Below are 22,153 nucleotides of genomic sequence, written 5' to 3'. Positions count from 1 at the left end.
CTTGCGGGCTTGCTGCACTCACCGCACTGCGGGCTCGGTGGCTCGATGCACTAGCTACAGAACCTGTTCCCACTCTATGGATGTCGTGGACGTGGACACCCGTGAGTGGGTATAGTCCTGGTGCACGGGCTTCCAGCTGTCTGCATTGTTGGCTGTCCGAATTTCGCCGTCGGTATCCTGAACGCCAGGATCCCGACAGCCACCATTTTAACTGCAACCCCTGTGTAGGACAGTTTGATATTAAAGAGCAAATGTTAGAGTGCATTAGTAGCAAGTGCATACAGAGCCTTTGTCTTTTCTTATACTCACTCCCAGATCTGGCACATGCATTCTGTCCCCACTTTGCTGTAGTAGGGAGCTTGTTTCATAGTAACAAGTAAACAACCTGGTGCAGATTTCTAGTATTATCTCCCATCTGCACAGATGGGCAAGGAAAATTTACATACTGAGACGTGTTTATCCAAGGAGATGCTTCTATCCTGTGCTGTTTGAGAAATGTTTTTAATAAAAGGCTACATAACTTATACAATTCTGTACAGGATATCGCACATGGTATATTAGTAACTTTTAAATCCTCATTTCCATCTCGTCACTGGATATTTTTTTTTTTGTTTTTTTTTTAAATCCCTGACCAAATGTATAGTTGTCGAAGTCGAAAAATATTGCAATACACACATCACGTACAAACTACACACAGATGGCCTCCGTGTGTGTACTTGTTTTGCTGTGCGTGCGCATATTCGCAATTTGCGTATGGTGTCGCTCCCGCGGTCCTGCGCATTAGCGCGTGGTATGGGTATTTACGGTAGAGTTTGTGAACGCATGGAAAAGCCATCAAAACACATTACATATTTAATCCAAATAGTGCTCAATGTACACATAGTCTCCCTGCATCACACCAGCAAGTTACAACAGTTTAAATGGTATCAGAACAAAGGGATTCACCTTTACAGGATAGGAGGGGACAGAACAAGGTTATAAGGTGGTGTTTGGTATCCAGCTGTAGGGTATTTTAAGGGTAATATTCCGGTGTTGGTTTGCAGAAGATCACACGCTCCTGCGAATAATTATGCGCAGGAGCAGAATATAGATATAAACTGTATTTACTGTACATTTGGTATGCGGCGGGAACCCAGAGGAGACAACCCACAAGTGCATCTGGAACAGACATCGCCCACCTATTCAAACCAACCTATGACCTCTCCTGTACTGTAAATGACCATCCCTGTGTCCAATGGACAAAGAGATTACAGTATCCATTGTGTTAAGTTTTGGAATATTGTATAAAAGAGCCAGCTGCATGCTTGGTCACACACAGACTCTAAAGGTCATCTACCCTGATGACTGAAGACCAGTCTGGGAAGCGCAGGCGAAATCAAAGAAGTATGTACCATTGACTGTAGCCATTATTCTATTGTATTGTATTGTTTATATTGTTACCCCCTGCAAGTAAAGAACCGTTGGTGGGTTAGACTCCAACCTAGTTTTGAATTACAATTGGTGTCGTGTTCCATTTCCTTGCTAAGGTTTAAAGTGTATTTACAGCCACTCGGGCTGCTGCATTGTGCTAACAGCGTATAGGCCTGTGTATGCAAACTGTGTAGTCCCTACGCCCTTTCGGCGTACATACGCAGAGTGCGTACACTGTGCGACCTTGTGTACGTAAGGTTTGTAAATAATATAAAGGTGAAAGGTTAATTACTGCGGCCGGAGCGGCTCAATAGTAAAGTGTATTAAGTGTGTTTAAGGTATATGCTTTTTAGTCCTGTAAGTAAACCAGCGTTTACATAGTATAACATGTTCTACTCTATACAGTATACAAGATGCAGTTCTCTTATCAACATGTTCTACTCTATACAGTATACAGTTCTCTTATCAGCCAAGATCTGAAAATTATAAAAGAATTATCCTTTTCAAATGTAAAAAATGTGTATTTCCTGACAAAGTCTTGATGGTGTACCAGGGAACACCGAAATTACACTGCATATGCTTTAACCCTCCTTTCCAGGATTTTTTTTTAAAGTTTGATTGTTGAAAGCACCAAGGAACACATGTATGGAGAAATTAAAGCATTTATGTATTTCTCCTACGTCCTAGAGGATGCTGGGGACACTTCAAGAACCATGGGGTATAGACGGGATCCGCAGGAGACATGGGCACTTTAAGACTTTAAAAGGGGTGTGAACTGGCTCCTCCCTCTATGCCCCTCCTCCAGACTCCAGTTTAGAATTTGTGCCCAGTGAGACTGGATGCACACTGAGGAGCTCTCCTGAGTTTCTCTGAAAAAATACTTTTGTTAGGTATATTATTTTCAGGGAGACCTGCTGGCAACAGGCTGCCTGCAGCGTGGGACTGAGGGGAGAGAAGCAGACCTACTACTGTGAGTTTCAAGGCTCTGCTTCTTAGGCTACAGGACACCATTAGCTCCTGAGGGTCTGATCGCTAGGTACGCCTAGATGCTCGTTCCCGGAGCCCGCCGTCACCCCCCTTACAGAGCCAGAAGTCAGAAGAAGGGTGAGTAGAAGAAGATCAGAAAACTTCAGTGATGGCTTTGAGGTAGCGCACAGCGGCCGCGATGCGCACCATGCTCCCACACACACAGTGGCACTACAGGGTGCGGGGTGGGGGCGCCCTGGGCAGCATAAAATCCTCATTTTGAGACTGGCTATGAGGTATTTAAGTGCCTAGGCACTAAATCCGGACCCCCGCCAGTATAAATAATTTTAAAAATAGCGGGGATGAAGCGCGCCATTAAGGGGGCGTGGCTTAACCCTCACAGCTCTCATCAGCACCATTTTCTCTTCACAGAGCTGCAGAGACGCTGGTCCTTCCTCAAGTAAGTAACAGGGTGCAAAACGGGGGGCACAGTTAATTTGGTGCTGGAATAATGATATAAAAGCGCTAACAGGTCTGTGGAAATGTATAAAAAGTTTCAGAACCGGGATAGGCGCTGGGTTGCGAGCTGGCACACTCCCTCTGTGTTTCTTTGACAGGCTTTACTGTTGGTCTGTCCCCTATATGCCCCCCTGTGTTTGTGGTGTCGGTACACGTGTGTCGGCATGTCTGAGGCTGAGTGCTCTTCCCAGGAGGAGACTGGATTAGGGAAATAAACAACTGTAGGAGTGACCCTGTCGGCACCGCCGACGCCTGATTGGGTAAATGTTTTGAGTGCTTTGAATGCGAATGTGGCTCTATTAAATAAGAGATTGGATAAGTCTGAGTCTCAGACCCAGGCATGGAAGAAATCCATGGAGGATGTGTTGTCACAAGTTCAGACCCCCTCGTGGTCACAAAAGCGTTCTTTTACCCAGATAGCAGATACAGATTCCAACATGGACTCTTACTCCAGTGTCGACTATAGTGATTGTGGTGATAAAAGACGTGTTACATATCACGGAGGACCCTGCTCTTCCTGTTACACCGGTCTGTATGTTTAAAGTAAAGAAACCTGAGGTAACGTTCCCTCCCTCTCATGAACTGAACGCTCTTTTTGAAAAGGTTTGGGAAAATCCTAACAAGAAGTTTCATATTCCCAAGAGAATTCCGGTGGCATATCCGTTCCCCTCTGGGGATAGGGAAAAGTGGGAGTCAACCCCCACTGTGGACAAAGCTCTATCACGACTGTCCAAAAAGGTGGCGCTTCCGTCTCCTGACACGGCAGCCCTAAAGGAGCCTGCGGATCGTAAGCAGGAAAATACATTGAAATCCATTTATGTCACTAGGGATACGCTACTCAGACCTGCAGTTGCTTTGGCGTGGGTGAGTAGCGCTATTGAAAAGTGGGCAGATAACTTGTCATCTGAGTTAGATACCCTGGATAGGGATAGCATTCTTTTGACACTGGGTCATATCAGGGATGCTGCAGCCTACCTTAAGGAAGCTGCAAGGGACATTGGCCTTTTGGGATCAAGGGCCAATGCTATGGCAGTCTCAGCTAGGAGAGCATTGTGGATTCATCAATGGAATGCTGATGCTGACTCTAAGAAGGCTATGGAGTCTCTGCCGTATAAAGGTGGTGTCTTGTTTGGTGACGGCCTCGCTGACCTGGTATCTACGGCTACCGCGGGTAAGTCATCCTTTTTACCTTATGTTCCTGCACAACAAAAGAAAACGCACCACTATCAGATGCAGTCCTTTCGGCCCAATAAATACAAAAGAGGACGAGGGTCTTCCTTCCTTGCTTCTAGAGGAAGAGGAAAGGGAAAAAGGTCACCGGCTGTGGCATGTTTCCAAGAGCAGAAGTCCTCTCCGGCTTCTACCAAATCCACCGCATGACGCTGGGACTCCTCTGCGGGAGTCCGCACCAGTGGGGGCACGTCTCCGACTCTTCAGTCATTTCTGGGTTCGTTCGGCCCTAGACCCATGGTTATTAGAAATTGTGTCCCAAGTGTACAAGCTGGAATTTCAAGACGTGCCCCCTCGACTATTTTTCAAATCAGCATTACCAGTTTCTCTTCAGGACAGGGAGGTGGTATGCGGTGCTATACAAAAGCTATGTCAAAATCAAGTCATTGTCACGGTACCTCCGTCACAACAGGGAGAAGGCTTTTACTCGAGCCTCTTCGTGGTCCCGAAGCCGGACGGCTCAGTCAGACCAATTCTGAACTTAAAATCCCTCAATTTCTATCTAAGAAAATTCAAGTTCAAGATGGAGTCTCTCCGAGCAGTGATCTCCAGTCTGGAGGAAGGGGATTTTATGGTGTCGGTCGACATAAAGGATGCCTACTTACACGTCCCCATATATCCTCCACATCAGGCTTACCTGAGGTTTGCCGTTCAGGATTGTCATTACCAATTTCAGATGTTGCCGTTTGGTCTGTCCACGGCTCTGAGGGTTTTCACCAAAGTTATGGCGGTAGTGATGGTTCTCTTGCGCAAGCAAGGAGTCACAATTATCCTGTACTTGGACAATCTCCTGATAAAAGCGATGTCCAAGGAACAATTACTGCAGAGCATGACGCTCTCCCTGACAATTCTGCAACAACATGGTTGGCTCCTAAATTTGCCAAAATCACAGTTGGTTCCGACGACCAGGCTGTCGTTCTCGGGTATGATTCTGGACATGGAATTACAGAGAGTTTTCAGAACTTGGTCAAACAGATTCTGAAGCCAGCAGGAGTGTCGATTCATCAATGCACTCAGTTGCTAGGGAAGATGGTGGCGGCCTACGAGGCCATTCAGTTTAGCAGATTCCTTGCCAGAGTGTTTCAGTGGGACCTGTTGGACAAATGGTCTGGATCCCATCTGCACATGCACCCACAGATAATCCTGTCTTCCAGGACCAGAATCTCACTCCTGTGGTGGCTGCACAGCTCTCACCTCCTAGAGGGACGCAGATTCGGGATCCAGGACTGGATCCTGGTGACCACGGATGCGAGTCTCCGAGGCTGAGGTGCAGTCACACAGGGGCAAATTTCCAGGGAAAATGGTCAAGCCAGGAAGCTTGTCTACACATAAACATTCTGGAATTAAGGGCCATTTACAACGGCCTTCTACAAGCGGAACATCATCTTCGCGATCTGCCCGTCTTGATTCAGTCGGACAACATAACACCAGTGGCGTACGTAAACCGCCAGGGCGGAACAAAGAGCAGAGCGGCAATGGCAGAAGCCACAAAAGTTCTCAACTGGGCGGAAAGGCATGTAAGCGCTCTGTCAGCGGCCTTCATTCCAGGTGTGGACAACTGGAAAGCAGACTTCCTCAGCAGAAACGATCTCCATCCAGGAGAGTGGGGTCTTCATCAAGAGGTCTTTGCAGAAGTGACAAGTTGTTGGGGAATTCCTCAAATAGACATGATGGCGTCTCGCCTCAACAAGAAACTTCCAAGATATTGTTCCAGGTCGAGAGACCCTCAAGCAATAGCGGTAGACACCCTAGTGACACCGTGGGTGTTTCAGTCGGTATATGTGTTCCCTCCGATTCCACTCATTCCAAAAGTGCTAAAGATCATAAGAAGAACAAGGGTTCATGCAATCCTCATTGTTCCAGACTGGCCAAGGAGGGCCTGGTATCCAGATCTTCAGGAATTGCTCATAGGAGATCCCTGGCCTCCTCCTCTACGAGAGGATCTGTTACAGCAGGGGTCGTGCGTGTACCAAGACTTACCACGGCTTCGTTTGACGGCTTGGAGGTTGACCGCAGGAACCTAGCCCGAAAGGGTATTCTTGGTGAAGTAATTCCCACACTGCTTCAGGCTAGAAAAGAGGTAACGGTGAAACATTATCACCGTATTTGGAGAAAATATGTGTATTGGTGTGAATCCAAGGAGGCTCCTACGGAAGAATTTCATTTGGGCCGTTTTCTCAATTTTCTGCAAGCAGGGGTGGATGCAGGCCTAAAATTAGGCTCAATTAAAGTACAAATTTCGGCCTTATCAATTTTCTTTAAAAAAGAATTGGCTTCCCTTCCAGAAGTTCAGACTTTCGTGAAAGGCGTGCTGTACATCCAACCTCCCTTTGTGCCCCCGGTGGCACCATGGGATCTTAACGTGGTGTTGCAGTTCCTGCAATCTCATTGGTTTGAACCTTTATGTAAGGTAGAGTTGAAATTCGTCACTTGGAAAGTGATCATGCTGTTGGCCTTGGCCTCTGCAAGGCGGGTGTCTGAATTGGCGGCTTTGTCTCACAAAAGCCCCTATTTGATCTTCCATGAAGATAGAGCGGAGTTGAGAACGCGTCAGCAATTCCTGCCAAAAAGTGGTTTCATCGTTTCACATGAACCAACCTATTGTGGTGCCAGTGGCTACTGACGCCTTAGAGGAATCGAAGTCTCAAGATGTGGTCAGAGCTTTGAAAATTTATGTAGCCAGAATGGCTCAGATTAGGAAAACGGAGGCTCTGTTTGTCCTGTATGATCCCAATAAGATTGGGGCTCCTGCTTCCAAGCAGACTATTGCGCGCTGGATCTGTAATTCGATTCGGCAGGCTCATTCTACGGCTGGATTACCGTTACCGAAATCGGTGAAGGCCCATTCTACCAGAAAGGTGGGCTCATCCTGGGCGGCTGCCCGGGGGGTATCGGCATTACAGCTTTGCCGAGCAGCTACTTGGTCGGGTTCAAACACTTTTGCAAAGTTTTACAAGTTTGACACCCTGGCTAAGGATGACCTCTTGTTTGGTCAATCGGTGCTGCAGAGTCATCTGCACTCTCCCGCCCGTTCTTGAGCTTTGGTATAACCCCCATGGTTCTTGAAGTGTCCCCAGCATCCTCTAGGACGTAGGAGAAAATAGGATTTTAATACCTACCGGTAAATCCTTTTCTCTTAGTCCGTAGAGGATGCTGGGCGCCCGTCCCAGTGCGTTCTGTATCTGCAGTTATTGGTTATGGTTACACACGTGTTGTGTTGCGTTTATAGACAGCATGTTGCTGCCATTATTCATGCCGTTGCATGCGTTGGGTTGAATGCCATGTTGTACGGCATGCTTGAGGTGTGAGCTGGTATGTATCTCACCTTAGTTTAAATCAAAATAAATCCTTTTTCCTCGAAATGTCCGTCTCCCTGGGCACAGTTCCTATAACTGGAGTCTGGAGGAGGGGCATAGAGGGAGGAGCCAGTTCACACCCCTTTTAAAGTCTTAAAGTGCCCCTGTCCCCTGCGGATCCCGTCTATACCCCATGGTTCTTGAAGTGTCCTCAGCATCCTCTACGGACTAAGAGAAAAGGATTTACCGGTAGGTATTAAAATCCTATTTTTGACTGCAATGTTACAAAGTGCCCACTTTATTAGGTACATCTGTACACCTGCTTGTTAATGCAAATGTCTTATCGACCAATCATGTGGCAGCAAATCAATTTATAAAAAGCATGTAGACGTGGCCAGTAGGTTCAGTTAATGTTCCGTCTAAACACCAAAATATGGAAGAAATGTCCTCTAAATGATTTTGACAATAATATACAGTAATTACTGGTGGCTGACGAGGAAGTTTAAATATTACAGAAACGGCTGGGTACTGTTATTTTCATGCCCTACAGTCTAGAGGTTACAGAGAATGGTGCATGAAACATCCAGCGAGCGGCAGTATCTTGGTAATGAGAGAGACCAGATGAGAGTATATAATTGGGTCTGAATATTATTAAAAAGCTGGTTTTGAACGTGACAAGTTCCAATTATTAAGAACGCCCCACGGGCGTATGCGCAGCGCCCATCTTACGCATGTGCCCCCACTTTCAGAAAATTCGATTGCCTCTGCCTGTCAATCAGGCAGAGGCGATCGCGGGGGGGGGGGGGGGGGGGCAAGTCTCTGTTTCCAATTTCTGCTTGTTGGGGGGGGGGGGGTGATCAGCATGTTGGGCGAGGCCGCATGCTTGGAAAAGGATTGCAAATTCTGCTAATTAGCGGAATTTGCAATTCTTACTGAATTAGGCCCAAAGTAACCAATGGGTATACCATATAACAGTAGGCACTTTACCTTATTTTTTACTTTTAAACATAGCAAATATTGAAATGCCAAAAATTAGTTAAAGAAAAATGATCTCTATTGAAGGCTCTGATCTATTTTTTGTTTTGTTACAAGTTGAAAACCTCTTTGAACAGAAAATGTACACATGGCATGCTCTCAATAGTACATATGCCGATCAGAAACTGATGTTAAACAATTATTTTCTAGTGCAAAGAAATTGGTGTTTTCGGTATAGTAAATGTAAAAGCCTAGTTAAAACCAAAACTACAAGTTGAATCATATTAACACAAAATAACCTATGGCTAAATATACTTGTAAAGCATAAAATGTTCTCTGTAAATTTGACATGTTTTATATATCAGCATTACCTAGTAGCAGGTGAAATAAAGTACATTATACCTGTCCATGGCCTATTTACTGGTTTGCCTATGAGAACTCTAGAATTTGCATTACTGCTCAACTTATTATACTTTTTGTTTCAATGTTTTCTTTAATGCTCATATAAAATGGAAAAACAAATATTTATACAATCTTTATTTGCCTTATTCCTACTGCCCAAACCTGAAACGCTGCTTATTGTGAGTACATACCTGTACTTATGGCCTACTGACACTAAGGCCATAGTTCACCATGTTGAAATTAGCTTGTGTTTACTGTCAAGTTGCAGCATTCGCTAATTCAGGATAACTAAGGTTTACAATTCTGAATCCACTATCCTAAAGTTTTAAACGATATACAGATATTCAGCAATTATTACAGATTCTCTTAATTATTTATGTGTATAGAGAGATTTTTTCCAAGGGTTGGAATGTGAGTTTGTGTCAGTAAAACTGCATTCTTACTGTATGTCTGTCTGCCTCTCTTAACAGGTATATCACAGTCCTATAACTAAGCGTGATGAAAGTGAGTATAAAGTATACCGGATGTGGTGTGTAACAACATAATATAGGTTATGTTAGAGTACTCTGCTATTTGCTAGTACATCTTCCCTTGTTGTAGTGTAGCCCTATGAGGAGAACGGACCAATTTGGGGCATACTCTTAAATGCAGAAGATGAGAGACATCAAGACTTGAAGACAGACACAGTGGAGAAGATGCCCAGAGCAACTAATCTGCTTCTACAGTAAAGGCCCGTACACACTGGCCGATATATCGCGGGACCGTCGGCCAGTGTGTACGGCCGATACGTCTGTGAACTCCGTCGTTCACAGACGTATCGCGTCGGCCGCGCAGCACAGCGATATACCGATATATTGGCGCGTCGCTGTGTGTGTACGGGGCGGTCGGCCGACCGCCCGTACACATGCTGCGGCGGTCGGCGGTGATTGACAGGTGAACTGGGCGGGCGTGTGTACACGCCCGCCCAGTTCATGACGTCAGTCCCCGACGGATCGAGCAGTGTGTATGCTGAACACACTGCTCGATCCGTCCATAGATATATCTGCAGATCAATTGATCTGCAGATATATCTGTTAGTGTGTACCCACCTTAACTGTCATTTCTCTGACGTCCTAGTGGATGCTGGGAACTCCGTAAGGACCATGGGGAATAGCGGCTCCGCAGGAGTCTGGGCACAACTAAAAGAAAGCTTTTAGACTACCTGGTGTGCACTGGCTCCTCCCACTATGACCCTCCTCCAAGCCTCAGTTAGATTTTTGTGCCCGGCCGAGCTGGATGCACACTAGGGGCTCTCCTGAGCTCTTAGAAAGAAAGTATATTTTAGGTTTTTTATTTTACAGTGAGACCTGCTGGCAACAGGCTCACTGCAACGAGGGACTAAGGGGAGAAGAAGCGAACCTACCTGCTTGCAGCTAGCTTGGGCTTCTTAGGCTACTGGACACCATTAGCTCCAGAGGGATCGACCGCATGGAACTGGCCTTGGTGTTCGGTCCCGGAGCCGCGCCGCCGTCCCCCTTACAGAGCCAGAAGCAAGAAGAAGTCCGGAAAATCGGCGGCATGAAGACTTCTGTCTTCACCAAGGTAGCGCACAGCACTGCGGCTGTGCGCCATTGCTCCTCATACACACTTCACACTCCGGTCACTGAGGGTGCAGGGCGCTGGGGGGGGGGGGCGCCCTGAGCAGCAATAAAAACACCTTGGCTGGCAAAACAATCACAATATATAGCCCCAGAGGCTATATATGTGATAATTACCCCTGCCAGAATCCTTAAAAAAGCGGGAGAAAAGTCAGTGAAAAAGGGGCGGAGCTATCTCCCTCAGCACACTGGCGCCATTTCTCCCTCACAGTTCCGCTGGAAGGAAGCTCCCTGGCTCTCCCCTGCAGTCTACACTACAGAAAAGGGTAAAAAAAGAGAGGGGGGCACTAAATTTAGGCGCAGTAAATATCATAGCAGCTATAGGGGACATAATTCAGTTAGTCCCTGCATTATATAGCGCTCTGGTGTGTGCTGGCATACTCTCTCTCTGTCTCCCCAAAGGGCTTTTGTGGGGTCCTGTCCTCTGTTAGAGCATTCCCGGTGTGTGTGCGGTGTGTCGGTACGGCTGTGTCGACATGTTTGATGAGGAAAATTATGTGGAGGCGGAGCAGATGCCTATAGAAGTGATGTCACCCCCTGCGGGGCAGACACCTGAGTGGATGGTTTTATGGAAGGAATTACGTGCAAGTGTCGACTCCTTACACAAAAAATTTGACGACATGCCAAATGCGGGACAGCCGGCTTCTCAGCTCGTGCCTGCCCAGGTGTCTCAAAGGCCATCAGGGGTTCTAAAACGCCCGCTACCTCAGATGGCAGACGCAGATGTCGACACGGATACTGATACCAGTGTCGACGACGATGAGTCTAATCTAATGTCCACTAGGGCCATTCGTTGCATGATTGAGGCAATGAAGGAGGTATTACACATTTCGGATATAAACCCAGGTACCACTAAAAAGGGTATTATGTTTGGGGAGAAAAAACTGCCCGTAGTTTTTCCCCCATCTGAAGAATTAAATGAAGTGTGTGAAGAAGCGTGGGCTTTCCCCGATAAAAGATTGGTAATCCCTAAAAAATTGCTAATGGCGTTCCCTTTCCCGCCAGAGGATAGGGCACATTGGGAAACACCTCCTAGGGTGGATAAAGCGCTCACAGGTTTGTCTAAAAAGGTGGCACTTCCGTCTCCGGATACGGCCGCCCTAAAGGAGCCTGCGGATAGAAAGCAGGAGGCGATCCTGAAGTCTGTATATACACACTCAGGCATTATACTTAGACCAGCTATTGCGTCAGCATGGATGTGCAGTGCTGCCGCTGCATGGTCAGATTCCCTGTCAGAAAATATTGACACCCTAGACAGGGACACTATTCTCCTAACCATAGAGCATATAAAAGACTCAGTCTTATACATGAGAGATGCACAGAGGGAGATCTGCCGGCTGGCATCTAAAATAAGTGCATTGTCCATTTCTGCTAGGAGAGGCTTATGGACTCGGCAGTGGACAGGGGATGCAGATTCCAAAAGGCACATGGAAGTTTTGCCTTATAAGGGTGAGGAGTTATTCGGGGATGGTCTCTCGGACCTAGTTTCCACAGCGACAGCTGGGAAGTCAGCATTTTTACCCCAGGTTCCCTCACAGCCTAAAAAAGCGCCGTTTTATCAGGTACAGTCCTTTCGGACCCAGAGAAACAGGCGAGGAAAAGGTGGGTCCTTTCTGTCCAGAGGCAGAGGTAGGGGAAAAAGGCTGCAACAAACAGCAGGTTCCCAGGAGCAAAAGTCCTCCCCCGCTTCTTCCAAGTCCACCGCATGACGGTGGGGCTCCACAGGTACGGTGGGGGGCCGCCTCAAAAATTTCAGCAATCAGTGGGCTCGCTCACAGGTGGATCCCTGGATCTTGCAAGTAGTATCTCAGGGGTACAAGCTGGAATTCGAGGCGTCTCCCCCCCGCCGTTTCCTCAAATCTGCCTTGCCGACAACTCCCTCAGGCAGGGAAGCTGTGCTAGAGGCAATTCACAAGCTGTATTCCCAGCAGGTGATAGTCAAGGTGCCCCTACTTCAACAAGGACGGGGTTACTATTCCACACTGTTTGTGGTACCGAAACCGGACGGTTCGTTGAGACCCATTTTAAATTTGAAATCCTTGAACACATACATAAAAAAGTTCAAGTTCAAGATGGAATCGCTCAGGGCGGTTATTGCAAGCCTGGACGAGGGGGGTTACATGGTATCCCTGGACATCAAGGATGCTTACCTGCATGTCCCCATTTATCATCCTCACCAGGAGTACCTCAGATTTGCGGTACAAAATTGCCATTACCAATTCCAGACGTTGCCGTTTGGACTGTCCACGGCACCGAGGGTGTTTACCAAGGTAATGGCGGAAATGATGATACTCCTTCGAAAAAAGGGAGTTTTAATTATCCCGTACTTGGACGATCTCCTAATAAAGGCGAGATCCAGGGAGCATTTGTTGGTAGGAGTAGCACTATCTCAGGAGGTGCTACACCAGCACGGTTGGATTCTGAATATTCCAAAGTCACAGCTGGTTCCGACGACACGTCTACTGTTCCTGGGAATGATTCTGGACACAGTCCAGAAAAAAGTGTTTCTCCCGGAGGAAAATGCCAAGGAGCTGTCATCTCTAGTCAGAGACCTCCTGAAACCAAAACAGGTGTCGGTGCATCACTGCACGCGAGTCCTGGGAAAGATGGTGGCTTCTTACGAAGCAATTCCTTTCGGCAGGTTCCATGCCAGAATCTTTCAGTGGGACCTGTTGGACCAATGGTCCGGATCGCATCTTCAGATGCATCGGCTAATAACCCTGTGTCCAAGAACCAAGGTGTCTCTGCTATGGTGGCTGCAGAGTGCTCATCTTCTCGAGGGCCGCAGATTCGGCATACAGGACTGGGTCCTGGTGACCACGGATGCCAGCCTTCGAGGCTGGGGGGCAGTCGCACAGGGAAGAAACTTCCAAGGACTATGGTCGAGTCAGGAGACTTCCCTACACATAAATATTCTAGAACTAAGGGCCATTTACAATGCCCTAAGTCAGGCAAAACCCCTGCTTCTACACCAGCCGGTACTGATCCAGTCAGACAACATCACGGCGGTCGCCCATGTAAACCGACAGGGCGGCACAAGAAGCAGGACGGCAATGGCAGAAGCCACAAGGATTCTCCGATGGGCGGAAAATCACGTGCTAGCACTGTCAGCAGTGTTCATTCCGGGAGTGGACAACTGGGTAGAAGACTTCCTCAGCAGGCACGACCTCCACCCGGGAGAGTGGGGACTTCATCCAGAAGTCTTCACACTGATTGTAAATCGTTGGGAACGGCCACAGGTGGACATGATGGCGTCCCGCCTAAACAAAAAACTGGAGAGATATTGCGCCAGGTCAAGGGACCCTCAGGCGATAGCGGTGGACGCTCTAGTGACACCGTGGGTGTACCAGTCAGTTTATGTGTTCCCTCCTCTGCCTCTCATACCAAAGGTACTGAAAATAATAAGAAAACGAGGAGTAAGGACAATACTCGTGGTTCCGGATTGGCCAAGAAGAGCTTGGTACCCGGAACTTCAAGAGATGATCTCAGAGGACCCATGGCCTCTGCCGCTCAGACAGGACCTGCTGCAGCAGGGGCCCTGTCTGTTCCAAGACTTACCGCGGCTGCGTTTGACAGCATGGCGGTTGAACGCCGGATCCTAAAGGAAAAAGGCATTCCGGAGGATGTCATTCCTACGCTGATTAAAGCCAGGAAAGATGTAACAGTAAAACATTATCACCGCATATGGCGAAAATATGTTGCTTGGTGTGAGGCCAATAAGGCCCCAACAGAGGAATTTCAGCTGGGTCGATTTCTGCACTTCCTACAGGCAGGAGTGACTATGGGCCTAAAATTAGGCTCCATTAAGGTACAGATATCGGCTCTGTCGATTTTCTTTCAAAAAGAACTAGCTTCACTACCTGAAGTTCAGACATTTGTAAAAGGAGTGCTGCATATTCAGCCCCCCTTTGTGCCTCCAGTGGCACCCTGGGATCTCAACGTGGTGTTGAATTTCCTAAAATCACATTGATTTGAGCCACTAAAGACCGTGGATCTAAAATATCTCACGTGGAAAGTGGTCATGTTATTGGCCTTGTCTTCGGCCAGGCGTGTATCAGAATTGGCGGCTTTGTCATTTAAAAGCCCTTATCTGATTTTCCATATGGATAGGGCAGAATTGAGGACTCGTCCCCAGTTTCTCCCTAAGGTGGTATCAGCTTTTCACTTGAACCAACCTATTGTGGTGCCTGCGGCTACTAGGGACTTGGAGGATTCCAAGTTACTGGACGTAGTCAGGGCCTTGAAAATGTATGTTTCCAGGACGGCTAGAGTCAGGAAAACTGACTCGCTATTTATCCTGTATGCACCCAACAAACTGGGTGCTCCTGCTTCTAAGCAGACTATTGCTTGCTGGATTTGTAGCACAATTCAGCTGGCGCATTCTGCGGCTGGACTGCCGCATCCTAAATCAGTAAAAGCCCATTCTACAAGGAAGGTGGGCTCATCTTGGGCGGCTGCCCGAGGGGTCTCGGCTTTACAACTTTGCCGAGCTGCTACTTGGTCAGGGGCAAACACGTTTGCAAAATTCTACAAATTTGATGCCCTGGCTGAGGAGGACCTTGAGTTCTCTCATTCGGTGCTGCAGAGTCATCCGCACTCTCCCGCCCGTTTGGGAGCTTTGGTATAATCCCCATGGTCCTTACGGAGTTCCCAGCATCCACTAGGACGTCAGAGAAAATAAGAATTTACTCACCGGTAATTCTATTTCTCGTAGTCCGTAGTGGATGCTGGGCGCCCGTCCCAAGTGCGGATTGTCTGCAATACTTGTACATAGTTATTGTTCACTAAAGGGTTATTGTTATGAACCATCTGTTGAGAGGCTCAGTTAAAATTCATACTGTTAACTGGATATGGTATCACGAGTTATACGGTGTGATTGGTGTGGCTGGTATGAGTCTTACCCTGGTTTCAAAATCCTTCCTTATTGTGTCAGCTCTTCCGGGCACAGTATCCTAACTGAGGCTTGGAGGAGGTTCATAGTGGGAGGAGCCAGTGCACACCAGGTAGTCTAAAAGCTTTCTTTTAGTTGTGCCCAGACTCCTGCGGAGCCGCTATTCCCCATGGTCCTTACGGAGTTCCCAGCATCCACTACGGACTACGAGAAATAGAATTACCGGTGAGTAAATTCTTATTTTATCTAGCGCAGTCTTTGCAGTGACAGAAGCGGATGGTTGCTTTGGGCAGTTTCTTCATTTGATCTCTCTCCAAGACTTGATACTGTATCTTTTTTTAATGCCACTTCTTTTACAGAGAGTTTTTTTAAACTTGTAAACAACGGCTAATTTCCAAAATCTATAGAGCGTCCCTCCAAATTGTTCCACTATGTGGGTGGAATTTGCAGTGGAAAAACGAAGATTGTCTTTCATTCTTTAGCACACATGTATTTTCTCCTGCTATACACATTTCCCCATTAGTTTGTTCTGTTTACTAGGGAATGGGGGGTGCTTTTCTAACTAGTGGCAGGGACGGATTTAGGAATTAGGATGTCCCTAGGCACAATAGTAATGACCCCCCACTATGCCCAATTTTAGTATTTTCATTTTTTGGTTATAAGCCCTCATTATGTATTATAATAATAATAGTAGTAGTAGTAGTAATAATAATAAAGCTATGAATTACAACATTTTAATTTAATTATGTATAAATATTTACTGAGTAGGACAACTTACAGAGGCAGTCCTACTCCTTACCCTCCACTCAAAGTGGTCTATGGTACAGTAGAGTAGAACATTTTGTAGTTACTGGTAAATTTCAGACTGACAATACTGAACAAAGCATCCAAGTGACGTGCCTAATTGGAAATTTGCCACTGACTAAGGGGTCGGAGTGTCAGTGACGGTTTAGTGAACTTTCTATGCAGAAATGCAGTGTGTGCAGGAACAGCAGAGCCATTCATGCCACTTAGATGATTGATTTTCAGCTTTGTTAGTTGGCCTTTCAGCATAAGCTCCCATCCATAAATGCGATACCTTTACACTACACCTTATCTGCACAGCGTGTATATAATAATGTGTTTAACATCTGACCAACTTATCTTTGTAGTGGAACTAAATGAAGTTGGATTCCGGTTTGTTCGGAAATGTATCAATGCTGTGGAGGCCACAGGTATGTAGAGTCAGCACTCCATCGCTTTTACCTTTAAACATGATCTATGTTTAGCCATACTCTGCTTATATAGCAGACAAGACAAAAGTGAACTTAAAAACAATCTACTAGTTGTTTTCACATCTTATGTTATGCTCATTGAACAGTTCAACCTATAAATAAGCATATAGGTGTGTCTTCATACACTATTGTTGCAGTTACACCAAACATCCCCTCTCGGCGTGCCAGATCCTATGAGACTGCCTTGTGCCAAGCATCTTTTTAACTCAAATATGCATCTTAGCCGCAATGAATCTGTATACAAAGTGCTTTGTGTTTTTTCACACCAAGTCCAGCTGTGCTTCGTATAGAGGCTATAAAAGCTGATTTACATACAGGACAGAAAAGCAATACCCTTTAAAGCAATACCTTTTACACTGAAAGTTGAGCAGCTGCGGCTGCTGGATGTAATCATTAACCTACGTACTTTTTACTCACTTAGCGTACACACACACACCGACACGCTGTAAGCACAATGCAGCTACACGTGTGGCTGAAATACACTTTAAAACTTAGCAGGAAAGAGACATTGTATTTAAAATGCTGGTATCCGACCCACCAACATATAATTGCAAAAAGGGGGTTACAATAACAATAAGAGAAAAGAGGCTACAATCAATGGTACATACGTTTGTTTCGCCAGCGCCACACGGACCTGGTGCTCAGTCAAACAAGCAAGATGACCTTCAGAGAGAGAGAGACCGGCCAGGCAGCTTGGCTTTTTATACATTTGGCTAAAATATAATACAATAGAAACTGTAATCTCTTCACCTATAGGTCAAAGGGCTGGTCATTTACAGTACAGGAGGGGTCATAGGTTGGTTTGAATTGGTGGGCGATGCCTGGTCCAGGTGCACTTGCAGTTGGTCTCCACTGGGTTCCCTCCGAATATCAGAGTACAGTAAATACAGTATAATAGTAATATTCTGTTCCTGCGCATATCTATGCGCAGGAGCGTGCTATCTTCTGCAAACTGCTACCGGAATGTTGCTTTTAAAATACCCTACAGCTGGATACCAAACATCACCTCCTAACCTAATGCTGTCCCCTCATATCCTGTAAAGGTGAATCCCTTTGTTATTGTACCTTTTAAACAAGTATAACTTGCTGGTGTGGTGCATGTGGGCTATGTGTACATTTTGCACTATGTGGATTAAATATGAGATATGTCTTTGTGGCTCTTCCGTGCGAATACAAATGCTACCGTAATTACTCATACCACGCGCTAATACGCAGGACCGCGTGAGCGGTCATACGCAACTTGCGAATATGCGCACGCACAGCAGAACAAGTATGCGCACGGAGGCCATCTGTGTGGTGTTTGTACTTGGTGCGTGTGACAATAATATTTTTACTTCGACAGTCCACCCTTTGGCAGTCATCAATAACTGCCACACTTAACTAATAAACTGAAAATATTATCTATACAATATATATACAAAGTTTGGATGATCGGGGGAGAGTTGTAGGTGGGAAATGTATAGCCTAGTGGGATAGTAAAAAGCATGTATGTATGAATCAATGTCTGAGGGGCATGTATCATCGTGCTGTATATGTTCTAAGCAAGCTTCGAGGTATTGCGAAGTATACATTAAATCCTTATCCTGTATTAGGGTCTGTACTTGGGCAAACAAACACTACCGAACTCCTTTCGGGTAAGGGCTTTTGACCTTCGCCTCTTTGGCTTCTAATACCAACAAATGGGGAGCACATTTAGTTGATGATACATGGAGGGGAAACATATGTGAGTGCTACTATATGTGGATAACACCTGTCGACTATGTGTGCCATTAACTGGAGGTTGCAGAGATGAAGACGCATATAAAAAACTACATTCACATAAACATTGGGTAGGGTTGACGTCTTTTCCGGTTGGATGTTTCTGGGTAAAGGGGGAGATAGAGAAAAATGGTGAAAGAAACAGGCCATGAAATTAATTTGCAATCCTTATCATAACACTGTTTCTATGGATGGATCATAAATCAAATCTGCTGCTGTAACAACGCCCTTAGACTCATCAAATTTGTGCCGTGCTTGCGCCGCGTCAAGATTTGAACACACCTGAATATCAGACCAATAATTATGATGACTCCCAGGATAGAAAGGAGAAACTTTCCCACACTCATAATAACATTCTGTGCCCACTCTCCTAACCCTGAGAACCATTTGCGTGGGTTCATCCATGAGAGCCAGCCGGTCAGTTCATTACCCACAGCCGTCAAGGTAAGGTTGTGCTTCCTCCTGAACTCCCACTTCAACTGCAAGATCTCATCCATCTTTTGATCGATGATCTCCATGGGGTCGTCAGTGCTATTCGTGATATACGTACAACACTTCACGCCATATTGAGTTGCCAGGGTGACACAGTACCCACCTGTCACAGCTGTAACGTAATTAAGGACCATCCTGTGCTGAATCAATTCCTTCTTGTAGGCTTGTAACTCCCTTCCCGTATACCTGAAGGTGTCATCATACATCTCGGTGATATTATCTATCAAGTTCGCCAGCGCATGGATGTACCTATAATTTATAGTTCCTCTGGCAGTACGGGTGATATCTAATGCGAGAAGGAACTGAATCCCGGTGGATTCATGGATCAAATCAGAGGCTGCGTGCTCTGCCCTATCTATGAGGTGCCTCTTGATGATGTGTTCATAATGGGTATGAGTATAAGTCTGAGCGTTGCGGTGAACGTCTTTCATTTTGTCGTGGGTTATGGTCACGACCTCTGGTAGTACTCTCCCAATATAACACAATCCCTCAGAGCTCGGAGTAAGCCACTTGTACGCTTTCCTCCCACATATGAAATAGGCATCATCTGGGAGAACATAGGAGACAAAATGTAACAACACCATATTGCAAATCTGCCATGTAAAGAATCCAATCCCTAGTTCTCTCATTTGTTCATTACAAGTATCGGGCTAGATGACATGGGCACAATACCCCTGCGATACCTTTCCAACCCACATGGTTTTGCTTCCACGTGTATACCAGTACCGAAAATACTTTCCACTGTTGGCTATCTTGCATACAAGTTCAGAGTCGATAGGTATCCTATCAGCTCTGTGTGAAAAGGTCATTGGTAATTCCACGTCACTTCCCAATTTCCTGGTTTTCAGGAATTGGAAATATTAAAACACAATAGTGATCTATCTACATGATACTGGTGGAGCTTCAAGCTAGGGGGCCTAGATATATTGAATTTCTTGTCCACCAGTCTCCCACCCCGTAATTCGAGTATCTCCTCTATTGCTAAAGGGTATGGCACTAATCCTGATTTGCTCTGTCCTTGAGGTACCTGTGAGCACACCCAACATTCTGTCTGGTTTAAGACCTTACCCTCTAATGAGTGGTAATCACTCAACGGATGTCGGTCCATGTCGATATTAATGTTGGACTGACATCTCTGGATGCACCCATCTTCGACTATGTTCTCGTAATTTCTACAAATACAATATTCATCAGACAATAACCCCTCACATTGCCTCCGAACTCCATGACTACCAGAGCGCTTAGTGATACCAGCCTTTACTAGAGTGATGTGCTGCTCCTGAGATCCTACTAATCCGTACTCGCCATCAGAACCCATTCCAGATCCTTGCTCGACGTCTCTGGGACCCTCACCAAAACAGATTGTCCTGAGCAAAAACAGAATTACTAGAAAAACCCGAAACGTAGTCTCTTGAGGTAGATCCATTTCGTTTCGGAAAAAGAAGGAAAATAAGAAGGGGGGGGGGGGGTGCGGAAGAAAAATGCAGTGGGAGGTGAAAAAAGAAAAACGGTACGACAACCGACTTTTATCTTGTTGTTCTCCACGCTCAGGTGCCGTTTCAACAGTCCTGCCTCACAGCTTTCCCGAAACAAACACCCTAGTGCAGTGGTTTCCAAACTTTTTTGAATCACGGCGCCCTTGAATATCAGAATTCTTTTCACGGCACCCCTAGGCCAAAAATTTCTTATTGAGAAATTTAGAAAGAAATATTACATTAAGTAGATCGCGTTTATATGTCATCCTTAGGGTCAGTTGTGTGGTGAGGGACAAGATTTGCTTCTGTTTGGCCACATATTTTATGACTGGCAGCCACCAGCACTGGTTTTGCCTATTATATTGACCATGAATAATTTGAATTGGTCCTGGACCACCAACCCAGGGCACCCCTGCAAGTGTACCGAGGCACCACAGGGAGCCACGGCACACAGTTTGGGAACCTCTGCTCTAGTTATACGAGGTTCTCTGCACCTTGCTCTTTGTCACGAGTTTTCTCCGGGTCAGTGACCTTCTTGCAGTGGGACGAGTGGACCCAAGTCTCTCTTTCGGCGACCTTTAGTGCTGTTGTTCTGGTTAACAAAACTTGATACGGTTCTTCTCACCTGTCTATGAGGCAACCTGAGCGTAAAAAATTTCGAATCATCACATAATCCCCAGGCTCAATGTCATGACAATTACTGTTCGGTAGGTCAGGAATCACCAGCTTTAGATTTCTTTGTTGATTTCTCAATTGCTGGCTCATCTTAACCAAATATTTCACAGTTATTTCGTTACTGCATTTCAAATCATCCTGGGGTCTATCATTACATGGGGTTGTCGACCAAAAAGAATTTCAAAGGGTGATAAGTTAAGCGGTGACCTGGGAGTGGTTCTGATGCTGTACAACACCAATGGTAAGGCCTCTGGCCACAACAAACCAGTTCCAGCCATCACTTTGCTCAGCTTGTTCTTAATAGTGCTGTTCATTCTCTCTACCTTCGCACTCGCCTGTGGTCGGTACGGAGTGTGCAGCTTGCTATTAATACCCATCAGTTTGCACATGACCTGAAAGACTTCACCTGTAAAATGGGTACCCCTATCACTTTCAATCATTCTAGGGATACCATATCTGCACACAAATTCCTGCACAATTTTCTTTGCAGTGAACGTAGCAGTATTTGTGGCAGCGGGGAATGCTTCTACCCAGTTGGAAAACACATCAGTACATACTAACACATATTTAAAATTCCTACAGGGTGGTAACTGTATGAAGTCGATTTGTATTACCTCAAAAGGTCCGTCTGTAGGAGGAATATGGGATGGCTCCATTGGTATTTCCTTACCAATATTCTTCCTCAAGCAAGTAAGACATGTCATTGCTTTCTTACCTGCATGAGAAAAGAACCCTGGTGCACTCCAGTAGGCTCTTACCAGCTTGCAAATACCTTCTTTACCTAGATGAGTCAGACCATGTGCCGCCTCAGCTAGGCTTGGGAGATATGCTCTGGGGGCCACTGGCTTACCGTGTCCATCTGTCCAAAGTCCTGAAGACTCCTGACCATATCCCTTCGCCTTCCAGACTGCCTTTTCCTGTATCGAACACAAATTTTGAATTTCAATTTAATTATTTCATGTTATCAGTTGTGTGAAATAAAAACATCTCTGGATGAGGGAAAATGAAAAAGAAAATGTCAGGTTTGCCATTCACCAACAGGCCATCACACCATCATGCATATCAGTGTCTGTACACAATCTCCCTTCACCAGTATTACCATTCTCCACCCTTTGTGCATGACAAGGCACACTGCAGTAATACTGGTGTCATC

At 46.0% G+C, this 22,153-nt stretch overlaps 1 protein-coding gene across 4 annotated transcripts in view; it reads left to right on the top strand.

The window, feature by feature from the left end:
* OPHN1 (oligophrenin 1) overlaps positions 1 to 22,153 on the top strand; it is a 584,093-nt gene that overhangs the window by 398,550 nt on the left and 163,390 nt on the right. For all 4 annotated transcript variants that reach the window (XM_063937075.1, XM_063937074.1, XM_063937076.1 and 1 more), the window contains 2 exons: positions 9,269 to 9,302; positions 16,478 to 16,540. In XM_063937075.1, coding sequence (XP_063793145.1) covers positions 9,269 to 9,302; positions 16,478 to 16,540 — 97 coding nt within the window. The remainder of the gene's footprint in view (positions 1 to 9,268; positions 9,303 to 16,477; positions 16,541 to 22,153) is intronic.

The sequence above is a fragment of the Pseudophryne corroboree genome, chromosome 8 (genome assembly GCF_028390025.1).
Source record: "Pseudophryne corroboree isolate aPseCor3 chromosome 8, aPseCor3.hap2, whole genome shotgun sequence".
Classification (NCBI taxonomy): Eukaryota; Metazoa; Chordata; class Amphibia; order Anura; family Myobatrachidae; genus Pseudophryne; species Pseudophryne corroboree.
This window is presented reverse-complemented; position numbering and strand designations above follow the sequence as displayed.